The following is a 12,116-nucleotide window of genomic DNA, read 5'->3' on the forward strand; positions in this document are numbered from 1 at the left end:
ATCCTTAATCTTAGCCTCAACAATCAAACCGAGAGAGAGAGAGAGAGAGAGAGAGAGAGAGAGAGAGAGTGCCCTATTTTCCTTGGTTTATTCTACAACCTTCCCCTGGGCTAAGTCTATCTAATTTTAACCTAAAATGACTAAAATGCCCCTAGGGCCAGCCTTCCCTCTCAAAGCCACCCAAGGGCAGTTTTGTCATTTGCTACCTACCCCTTTAACCATAATTAACGCCTCACAATTCCCACCACTTCTAATATCCTCAAATAATTATCAAATCATTTCCCATTACCTGCTCAATCCCAGTAATGTACTAAGTACCAAATTACCCCTAGACTCACCCCGAGTCCGGTATTTGTCCCCGTTATGACTAAACCGCTAATTTGCTTCCTAGGATCGTCTCATGCCGAATAGCTCATAATCATGCATATAATCACATAATAACACATTAAACCAATTATTGTCCTCCTGACCCCCTAATCCAGGCACTAAGCCATATTAGGGAATTTGAGACGTTACACTAACGGTGTTAGAAAATAATAAAAAAAAGTGTTAAATCTAATGAAAACCAATTGTTTCCATTAAACTCACATATATAATAATACTAGGTATAAGGAATGTGCAATGCGCAATGCGCGTTTGATTAGTTTTATTTATAAAATGTATTCATTTATTTTTATTATGTTTCTTTCATTGTCATATAAATTTAAATAAATAAATAATAGCATATATTATAAAATAATGACATAAAAATATTAGAAAAAATTAAACCAAATTAGATACACACTTTTTATACATAAATATATGGTGCATTCTAGTATTAAAAATTAAATATTTTCTTTTAGAAAAAATTTCTACGAATTTCAATATAATAAAATATTAATGAATTCTAAATTAAAACTATGAATTTAAAAAATTTATTTGGTCAAATTTTAATTATTTAATTTAAAAAATTTTAAAGCCAACAAAAAATTATATATAAATATATATTATTTAATTAATGGTTATAGTATTTAAAATAAATAATTTCTCATTAAAAAAACTAAATGGTAAAATAAAAATATGTATATTTATGTCTTATTACTTCAGTATTACATGTATGTTTGGACGCACAAAATATGTTAAATAATAAAATAAAGAAAAAAAAAACTAAGCCCATAAATATTTTTTTATTATAGTTTTGAAAACATAATTGATAGAGTAATTTAAATACTTTAATATGAATTTTTAAAATATGTGATGAGAAATCATTATGACTAATTTATTACTTATTATTTTTTTTACCTTATTTAGATGATTTTATTATTTTTTATTTATTTTTTAAATATATTTATCTTATTTAGATAACTTTAAAACTAATGGTGTTAGAAAATAATAATAAAAATGTTAAATTTAACGGAAAAAAACAATTTTCATTAAACTCGTATTTATAATATATAAAGATACCAGGTAAAAGCAACGTGCAATGTACATTTACTTAGTTTTGTTTAAAGAATATATTAATTTATTTTTATTATATATTTTAATTGTCATATAAATTTTAAATAAATAAAAAATATCATATATTATAAAAAAAATATAAACATATTAAAAAAATTAAACCAAAACATTTTCTATAGCTTAAAAAAAAGATAATTATTTTTTTTTAAAATAAAATAAAAAATCATTAACCAAAAATCTCTTAGATACCCACTTTTTATATATAAGGATATATCATTTTAGTTTTAAAATTAAATACTTTTTTTTCTAATTTTCTTTTGAAAAAATACCTACGAATTTTAATATAATAAAAAATTAAAAAATTATAAATTAAAAATATGAATTTTAAATGTTTATTTGATCAAATTTTAATTATTAAATTTTAAAAAAATTAAAGCCAACAAAAAATTATATGTAAATGTATATTATTTACTTAATGACTAGAACAATTAAAATAAGTAATTTCTCATTAAAAATACTAAACGATAAAATAAGAAAAATATGTATATTTATGTCTTATTTTATTATTACATATATGTTTGGATAAATAAAATATATTAAATGACAAAATAAATAATTAATAATAAAAATAATAAATTTAAGCAAATAAGAATTTTTATGTAGTTGTTTTGAAATCTAATTAATTTAAATACTTTAATATGAAATTTTAGAATATGTGATAGAAAATTATTATAGCTCTTTTATTACTTTTTATTTTTTTTTCACTTTATTTACTTTATTTAGATGATTTTATTAAGTCTTATTTATTTTTAATTTATTTATCTTATTTAGAATACTCTAAAACTAACCGAATTAGAAACAATAATAAAAAAAATGTCAAATTAACCGAAAATAACAATTATATATATAAAAGGATTTGGTAGATTTTAAATATATGTAAGGTATATAGTTGGTATGATATGTAGAGATCCGTATTTGTGTTATATATATAAATTTGTATTTTGCCAAAAAAAAAAAAAGAAAAAACTTTAAGAGAGGCCAAAACAAATTTAGAAAATATATATGTAAAGTATGTACTTGTATTGTGTATTCTGTCAGACAAGGCAATGCAAGACGCTTCTTGCTTCCGCACTCATTCTCAAATTTAAGCCCTTTTTATCTCTTTATTTTTATTTTTTGGGTAAATAAACGAGTCAAGTAAAACCTCAAAACAAACAAAAGCAAGTTTTAGGGTTTTCTCTATCGATCCCTGACTCTCCCCAAAATAGAAGGGAGATTGTGACACAATCTTCATGGACCGTCTTCGTCGTAGAGACCGAAAAAGTTTCACTGGCTTTACAAATACAGAGGTAATTATTTGCTCAAAATTATTTGTACATATATTATCATATATAGGGGTGTGTATGCAGGTATATATCATTTTTATGTACGATTCAGTAAATGATTTTGTAAATTCTGATTTTCCCATGAACCTTGGTTCTTTTATTATTTTTTTTTTTAAAATGAAGAAGATTTCTTGCGGAAAAACGTATTTTATACAATTATAATATATATATATATATATATATATATATTGTTATGTGTATTCCTGGTTAGATAAATATTCGGCTAATTTTTTTTCTTATCTATTTTGTATGGGCATTGTGTATGTTTGTGTATATGTGCCGTGTATTGTGTTACATATATATATATGTATATGTATATATGTTTGCTAATTATCATTTTTCATTGAACAATTTCCAACATGTTCTGTCAGCCGTTCCCAAAGCTGACAATATATGATTTTTCGTTGCAAATTTGTTGTTATTTGATCAATGTGAAGAAGATTACTTTTCAATATTTTCGTTGTTTGTTTATTTCTGTGAGTGGAGTAAGCGTGGGTAGTTTATATATTGAGAAATATCACATTTCAAGACAATGGCAAACAGTTTAACCTTTCTTTAGAAAGTTGTTGATGGCATCATCTGATAATGTCTTTGCTGGGCTTGTGTCTTACTAAAATTTTATCTAGTCGAGTTTTTTTTTTTTTTGGGCCGTTGTAAAACTCCTGCTCTTGCAAACAGATAAAGAAGATGGAGAAAATGTTGGAGGTGTCCAGGGAAACTGTATTAGACAAGGAGTTTTGTCAATACGTTGCAAAAGCTTTTAAGTGAGGTTCATTTCATGCTTATTGCATTTGTGGTGTAGATTATAGACATATGTATGCTGATCTATCCGAAATTGTTTGTCATCTTATGTCTGTGCAGTCGCTCTTCTGGTCGGGCTGGGAAGCCTGTTGTAAAATGGACTGAGGTTGTTGCACTTTTATTCTCTCTTTCTCATTGTTGTCACTGATCTTTGATTGTTTTGCTTCTACCAGTGTTTATTACTGCTTCTGATTCTGATACTCTTTTTTGTTGTGATGTATATTAGGTGCACAGTTGGTTCCATAATGCAAAACAGGAATCTGCAAAAGCCTCCAAAAATGTGCTTGAACTAGCAGGAGCTTCTCTTCCAGTCAAAAGCTCTGCAAAGCCTGCAGGTACTTCTCCTAAAAAAATATGTTCTGGTTTTCCCACCCCTGGAAGATTTTGCACACTAGTTAGTTCGGAAGTACAATTTATAGATTAAACTTTTTCTTATTTCTGTGAGTTTAGTCTGCCACCGAATAAGATATTGAATAAACTAGATTTTAAATTATGTTTTCTTTCCCTACATTCTAAAGCAGAAGAGAAGAATCAAGACTTATCAGAGTTGGAATTTGAGGCAAGGTCAGCAAAAGATGGGGCATGGTATGAGTCCTCCTATTCCTCTTGTAAAATATTGGAGTTTTTTGGGTAAATATTGATAGGATTTTATCTCATGAACAATCAATACATTCGGTTGATCTTTTACTCAATTTATTCATTTTTCTCTTATCTTTTTATGACAATTTGGTTGAAGCTGCATTCCGTATGCTAAACTCTTTTCACTTACCCTATGGAAACAAAGAAAGTTTAAAGATGAACTGGAAAAGAGAAAAAAGTGGAATGATTTTTGCATGTTTAAAAGATACTATTACCAAGGGAATTTTTGGCTCTGCAGGTATGATGTTGATATGTTTCTTGCACACAGAGTTCTAAGTACTGGTGAAACTGTAAGTATTTAATTTTTTTTCAATATACATGTCTATCAACTAAAAAAATATTCGGATTGTGTAGAAGATCTGGGTAGAGCTTTATAGGCTTTGCTTTCAGAGTTAAAAGCTTTGTTGTTGCTACACAACTTTCACTGCTATGAAAAACTAGAAAGAAACGCAATGATTTTGCACCATTTTTCTATGTAAATTTTATTTAATGAATATTGTAATTTGTTAAAGGAAGTTCGTGTCAGATTTGTTGGATATGGAGCAGAAGAGGATGAGTGGATCAATATAAAAAAGGCAGTACGAGAACGTTCAGTTCCTCTCGAACATTCAGAATGTCACAAAGTAAAGGTTGGATATCCTGTCCTCTGCTTCCAGGTGATTGTAATTTTTAGCACCTTTTTCTGTTTAACATGACTTTGAAAATCTCCAGTCACGTCATAACGCCTTACTATCTTTGTTCTTACACCAGGAGAAGGGTGACCAAGCCAGCCATTATGATGCTCAAGTATTAGAAATCCAAAGGAGGATGCATGATATAAGGGGCTGCCGATGTATCTTTCTGGTTCGGTACAATCATGATGAAAGTGAGGCAAGTATTTCCATTTTATTTTGTCTGCAATTGTCCAAAATATATATATATATATATATATATATATATCATGCATATTTTTATATGGGTTAGTAGTTACATGTAATCATCATGAAATCGTAACCATTGAAAATTATTCTATAAAGAGAGAGAAAACATTATTACCATTTAACTTGTCAATTCCCTGTTGTTTTTCTTCTTTTCAGGAAAGAGTTCGTCTGAAAAGATTATGTGGTAGACCAACTTATAATTAAGACAGTTTTTCATATACTGCTTATGTCACTTTTAAGAAGGGCACAACCTTGTATTGCATTTTCAAGTTTGGGGCGGGTTGGGGCGTTTTAACAATTAGTGGATAAATCATCACCACAACTTGCAAGATTAAGATTACTGCTGCTTATGTATATGTACATATATTTTATATATTCTGGTGATAATATAGGGGGGATAATTCTAGTTCTACTTTGATATTATGTTCATCTGGATGATTAGGATATAAACAATGTTCTAAACAGTAATCGTCCTTTTGAACTGTTGTTTATTGGTAGGTAATTTAAGTTTTTACAGGCCAAATATATTGCGAAGGAGACTTGTTTTGATCCTCAATATTATGAAACCATCTAAATATAACACTACATATTTGATCAATAATTTGAAGTATGAAACCACCAAATTGTCAAATAAAAATTGAATGTTTCTATGGCAATGATAAAAAATAATCATGGTTAATCAATGATTTTTTATTTTTATTTTCGACAATTGGATAGGAGCTCGTGTTATTTTGATGTTTGAACAAAATTATTTATGCATATATGTACTAAAAATTGGTATATTATACTTTTACTCATTTTTTGGAGAAAAATATGGCATTTTTAAAATTTATTTTTTAAACTATGAACAAGAATATTTCCTTCTATATACTCACATCTAACCACTTGAGCCCTCACTTATATCGCATGCTATTAAAAGAGTATGATTAGGGAAACTCTACTCATTAACCTCACCAACTTTACTAATGCTAACTCTAACCCCCTGTTGTTGTTTTTCACACAAATAACCTTACACACATAGTAAAAGACCGAAATACCCTTAAAAATATTAGTACTTTCTCCAAGTAAGATCCGGTCAATTCAAAACATGCGTGAACATCAACTTTCTAACATGATTCACACGTCTTTCACATGACTCATTCATGATTCACATATAGTTTACACGTGTTTTATACATCTCATAGTTCACAAATGGTTCACTAACACATGATTCATACATATTTTTCCCACATGATTCACACACGATTCACTCATGGGTCACACATGATTCACACATATTTTTTTACACATGTTCACATGTATTTCACACATGTTTCACACATAGTTCCCTCATGGTTTACATGTATTTCACACATGATTCATACTTCACACATTATTTACACATTATTCACCATAAATTCTAACATGATTCACACATAATTCATACTTCATTCACACATTGTTCACCATAAATTCAGAACATGGTTCACATACCGTTCACACCAAATTCACACTTTTCACATCGAAATCATACATGGTTCACACCAACTTCACTTCAGACATGGTTCACACTAAATTCACACATTTTTCACACCACAATCACACATAGCTCACACACGATTCAGACTAAATTCGGTCGTTGTTTACACCAAATTAAAAACATGGCTCAAATAGTTAGAACAAAGTTAGAAATTAAAGAAAATTCTACAATTTCTTTCAATAAAATGAAGTATTCTTCGCCTCATTCCTCACAAGCTATATATTCTATGAATAAACATTCAAGCATCATGAGTTTCTTTTCTCTAATCAAATACAACAACAAAAACAAAAACCATACCAATTCATTCTCTGACTAAATACAATAACAAAAACAATACCAATTTCTTTTCTTTAACTCAATACAAAAAATACATATATACACTCAACTAGTCGGTGGCTGCAATGGAAGGCAAAGGGTTTGATGGCTCAGGCGACATGGGTTGCGGGCTCAAGCGATGGGGTTGCCGGTTCAGGCGATGGAGGCTACGGGCTCAGGCGACATGAGTTACGGGCACAGGCGATGGGGGCTGCAGGTTTAGGCGATGGAGGTTACAGGCTCTGGCGAAGGGGGTTGCAGGCCTTTGGCTCTGGCGAAGGGGGTTGCGGCTCTGGTTCTGGCGATGGAAGCATGGGGGTTGCGACTTCGGTGCTGCTTCGGTCTCAGGCGGCGGGAGCGGTGCTGCTTCGGTCCTAGGTGGCGGGAGCTGCGGTGGGAAGAAGCTTGGAAGATGGTGATGGTGGGTCTGAGCTGAGAGAGAAGGGACTGATGGTGAAGGTGAAGGAGAGAAAACGAAAAGAGTTAATTTGTTACAAGGGTATTTTAGTCTGAAAGAGTTATTTTAGTGAGAAACAAAAATGAGGGTATGTGATTAGTATTAGTGGGATTAATAGGGTTAATAGGTGGAGTTTCCCTATGATTATTACTATCTATTTTGTTAAGGAAACTTCACTAAATGACCTTAATACTCCCACTATTACTAACCATATACCCAAATTATTTTTCTCACAAACCCAAAATTCACTTAATATAACACAAATACCCTTAATGACTTAACACAATAGAAATGAGTATTTTGAATTTGCTCTTTTTCTCTTCCATTATTATTGTTATTTATAGGTTATAGATGTATTATACAATAGTTTATGTGTTTTTTGAACTGTTTTGAGTTGAAAAACCACAAAAAAAAATGATTTTTTTGTTGAAACGACGAACTGAATAGTAGATTGTGATTTAAAAAATTTTTGTTCGAACTTTTTCCAATTGTTTTCTGACATTTTTCTAACCCATTTCTAACATTTTCCTATTCGATTCTAACATTTTTCTAACCCAGTTCTAACCTTTTTCTAACTCATTTCTAACATTTTTCTAACCCAGTTCTAACCTTTTCGCACTCATTTCTAATTTTTTCTAATCTGGTTCTAACTATTTTCTAACATTATTTCTAATTCTAACTTTTTTCTAACTTATGTCAAACTATTTTCTAACATTGCTTTTCTACAAATGTTATAAAATGGTTTGAATCTGGTTAGAAATGAATTAGAAAAATGTTAGAAATAGGTTAGCACTGGGTTAGAAAATGTTAGAAATAGATTAGAGCCAGGTTAGAAAAATGATAGAATCGGTTTAGAAAAATGTTACAAAAAAAAAAACTTTAATTGCAAAATCTACATGAAAATTCTTCATTTCAATCCGAAATTAAAATATTTTGACAAGTTTTTCAACCTATAACAGTTCGAAAAACACATAAACTATTATATAACACACCATAACTTATAAATAACAATAATATTTACTCGTTATCAATTGCTTCAAAATTAATTAAAGATTTTGTTATAAGGAGTATTTTTTTCATAAAAATAACAAAAAAATCGCATATGCTTAGTAATATGGGTATCAATAAGGTCATTTTATGGAGTTTCTCTTTGTTAATTCTAACTACAATTTTGTGGGTAGTCCAACTTAAAAAAATAGAAATAAAATTATAAATTAATTTTATAATAATGAGAAATATATTTTAATTAAGAGATTATACAATTTTAGACCTTGTGTTTTGTAAAATAATTTAAATAGACTCCTGAATCCGATTTCGATCAAAGTTTTTTTTAACAAAAATCATAAATAATTCACCAAACTGATACGCCACATCAAAAAAGCGTGAAGCTCATCTTTCTCTCTGCCATGGCGCGGAGACGAAAACTTGTGCAGAAGCTTGTTCAGCAAGAAGCTAGGCAGGAGCTCCCTTCATCCAATGAAGATTCAGCTGTCTTGCCTCCGTCTAGGATGGATAGCGAGTCTGTTGCAGTAGAGAATATGACTTTAGAGATCCATGAGAAAGCTGGTAAGGAGGTGATAGATCCCTCTCAGGTAAATCAATCTACTCCTGAGTTAAGTTCCTCATCGTGGGCGGAGGAGGTAGAGACCCAATCATTCCAAGAAGCTGCTAAGGAAACCTGGTCTCGATTTAGGGAATCTCTGCCTTCACATGGGTGTACAAAATTGCAATTCAAGGAACCTCTTCAGAAGGATGGTCAAAAATTTGCTCAGTTGGATTTTGAGGAAATTGCAGTAGAAGCCTCATTCTGGAAGTCTGCATTGATTTGTGTGGTTATTGGTGCCAATCCTCCATTACCCATTTTTGAGGGATTTATCAATCGCATTTGGGGGAAGCTAGGGGTTGAGCAAGTGGCAAGAATGAATTCCGGTTTTACTATGGTCAAATTTAGAGATGAAGCAACTCGTGATTTGGTCCTAGAATTAGGGGTGGTGCATTTTGACAAGAAGCCAGTAATCTTAAGGCCATGGACAACTGATATTGATTCTTTGAAATCAATTAAATTGGTACCAGTTTGGATCAGGCTTCCAGATCTTGGGTTACAGTATTGGGGAATCAATTGTTTGAGTGCACTGGTTAGCACAATAGGGAAACCTATAATGATAGATAGGATCACCAAAGATAAATCGAAGATAAAATTTGCTCGGGTTTTAGTGGACATGGAGATATCATAATCACTACCTCAATATATTAGTTATATCAATGAGAGAGGTCAAGTAGTGGATCAATTGATTGGCTTTGAGTGGCTACCTACGAAGTGTTATCAATGTAAAAAGTTGGGGCATACAACTACTTCTTGCAAGTTTGTGGATGGAGTCGTTTGGAGGAAGAAGGAGGTTGTGAAAGCACCAGTAGCTGACTGTTCTGATCCTAAAGAGATTGATAGTATTTTGAAGACTGCCCAGACACCTTCAGCTCATGCTCAATCAAAGGAGAAAGATGAGTCTTAACCTGAGGAGTACCAAAGGATCAAGGGTGGGCTTATCCGAAAAAATCAGGGAATTAGAAATCAAAACATCCAGCTCCTTCCCAGAAAACAAGGAATTCATTCAGTGTTCTTCAAGAACAGAAGCAGGTTCTCACTGACCCGTCCCCGTTATTGAACTTGAATGGAAAGTTTCAACTTAATGAGCTGGAATGTTAGAGGTTTAAATAAGAGGAATAAGCAGTTATCCATTTTAGATATCTGTAAGTTGAATAAAATTGGTATTGGGGCTCTTCTAGAAACTAAAATTAAAGGAGAGAGAATTAAGGAGGTTATGAGTTCTAGTTTTCTGGGTTGGGACTTCTATAGTAGTTTGAGTTTGGAGGGTAGAATTCTTTTAATTTGGAAGGTCTACTGGGTTAAAATAGAAGTAATAAAGGATCATGTTCAATTTCTCCACTGTAAGGTTCGACTTTGGGCTACAGACCAATCTTTTTGCCTAACAGTTGTTTATGGCTCTAACTAGCTGGAGGCCAGGAGATTTCTTTGGTTTGAACTTTCCAATTTAACTTTCCTAGTTAAGCCTTGGTTAGTTGTAGGTGATTTCAATGCTGTCTTTGATTTAGCAGATCGAATGGGAGGTAAGGCCATATCAATAAAAGAGTTAGAAGATGCAAGACAATGGCTTGATCTTGGTATAGTGGAAGAAATGAAGATTATGGGTTCGTTTTATACATGGTCGAACAATCAAGATGGGAGCAACCATATATTTTCCAAGTTAGACAGAGTGTTCTTTAATGAGGATTGGCTTGATTCATTTCCTAATGTCAGTGCCATAGCGAATTGGGAGGTAGTTTCAGATCATTGTGCTATAATATTGAAGCATATTCCAGTCCAGAAAGAGGGCTTGTGACCATTTCGATTCTACAATATGTGGACTGGCCATCCTAATTTCAAGACAACAGTATTGACTAACTGGTATAAGCCTTTAAAGGCCGAGGGTCGAGGTCTGGAGCAGATATCTTGGAAGCTGTCTCGGCTTAAGTATGAGCTGAAGAGGTTTAATTGGAGGGTTATAGGAGATATTGTCAAGAAGTATGAGGAAAGCAAAAGAGTTTATCAGCAAGCTAAATCTACTCTTTTTTCTGATCCGAATAATCAAAGCTTGAGTGCAGCTGAGAGATCCTCTTTTCTGGAATTTAAGAAACAAGAGGAAGCCTATGCTAGTTTTCTTTATCAGAAGAGTAAGATAGATTGGCTCCGGTTTGGTGATGAAAACTCATCCATGTGTTTATGCTAGTATGAAGAAAAGGAAAACCAGTAACAGAATTGTGTCTTTTGTATCTGAAGATGGCAGAGTAGAAGACGATTACCCAAAGGTGATTAATCATTTTATTCAACACTTTCAATCTTTCTTGGGTTGCTCTAGTACAGGCTCAGGTCATATAGATTCTTCAATAATTGACTTGGGTCCGATTTTGAACCTTGAAGACCAAGTAGAGCTGATTAAACCTTTCTCTTATCAAGATGTCAAAACAACCATGTTTAGTATAAATGCTATTAAAAGTCCTGGTCCAGATGGGTTTGGAGCTGGTTTCTTCAAAAGTTTATGGACTGACATAGGGAAAGAGGTGTCTAAAGCAGTGCTTGAGATCTTTGACACAGGATATATTCCGAAGTTCTTGAATAGTACTATTTTAACTCTCATTCCTAAGGTTAGTCATCCTACAAATGCCACAGTGTATAGAACAATTGCTTGCTGTACTACTCTGTACACATGCATCTCAAAAATGCTTTGTAACAGATTGACTACTATTCTTCATAAGCTGGTCAATCAAAATCAGGGGGCTTTTTTTAAGAATAGATCTCTTGCCCATAATGTCCTTATTCTTCAAGATCTAATTAAGGGTTATAATCGCAAACAAAATTCTCCTCGTTGCTTAATGAAGATAGATATCAGTAAAGCCTATGATTCCATTGACTGGGATTTTTTAGAGAATGTGCTGAATGCATTCAGGTTCCCTAGTAGGTTCATTAGGTGGGTTATGATCTGTCTTAGAGGCTCCTCCTATTGCTTACTCATGAATGGTCGGCTCCAAGGTAGTTTTAAGGGAGGTAAAGGGCTTCGTCAAGGTGATCCTATCTCTCCCTTACTCTT

The 12,116-nt window shown here is 32.0% G+C and overlaps 1 protein-coding gene across 3 annotated transcripts; it reads left to right on the forward strand.

Annotated features, from left to right (window-relative positions):
* Positions 1-2,532: 2,532 nt before the first annotated feature.
* Positions 2,533-5,705, forward strand: LOC133803763 (protein SAWADEE HOMEODOMAIN HOMOLOG 1-like). Of its 3 annotated transcripts, none has more exons than XM_062241872.1 (9): positions 2,533-2,786; positions 3,501-3,586; positions 3,684-3,729; positions 3,850-3,958; positions 4,142-4,208; positions 4,501-4,552; positions 4,775-4,891; positions 5,013-5,132; positions 5,339-5,705. In XM_062241872.1, the coding sequence occupies exons 1-9, from the start codon at positions 2,730-2,732 to the stop codon at positions 5,384-5,386; spliced, it is 702 nt and encodes a 233-aa protein (XP_062097856.1). In that variant the 5' UTR covers positions 2,533-2,729; the 3' UTR covers positions 5,387-5,705. The 3 variants fall into 3 exon arrangements, with proteins under 3 accessions (XP_062097856.1, XP_062097854.1, XP_062097855.1); XM_062241870.1 differs by having other exon boundaries at positions 2,540-2,786; positions 4,775-4,918; XM_062241871.1 differs by having other exon boundaries at positions 2,541-2,786; positions 4,145-4,208; positions 4,775-4,918.
* The last annotated feature ends 6,411 nt before the right edge of the window (positions 5,706-12,116 follow it).

The sequence above is a fragment of the Humulus lupulus genome, chromosome X, assembly GCF_963169125.1.
Source record: "Humulus lupulus chromosome X, drHumLupu1.1, whole genome shotgun sequence".
NCBI classification, from domain to species: domain Eukaryota; kingdom Viridiplantae; phylum Streptophyta; class Magnoliopsida; order Rosales; family Cannabaceae; genus Humulus; species Humulus lupulus.

What these genes read in the sequence shown, in the direction of transcription:
- LOC133803763 (XM_062241870.1), top strand. Translation starts at nt 2,730, where the DNA reads ATGGACCGTCTTCGTCGTAGAGACCGAAAAAGTTTCACTGGCTTTACA. An exon ending in CTGGCTTTACAAATACAGAG is followed by an intron (nt 2,787 to 3,500) that starts GTAATTATTTGC and finishes TCTTGCAAACAG; the next exon opens with ATAAAGAAGATGGAGAAAAT. An exon ending in TCAGCAAAAGATGGGGCATG is followed by an intron (nt 4,209 to 4,500) that starts GTATGAGTCCTC and finishes TTGGCTCTGCAG; the next exon opens with GTATGATGTTGATATGTTTC.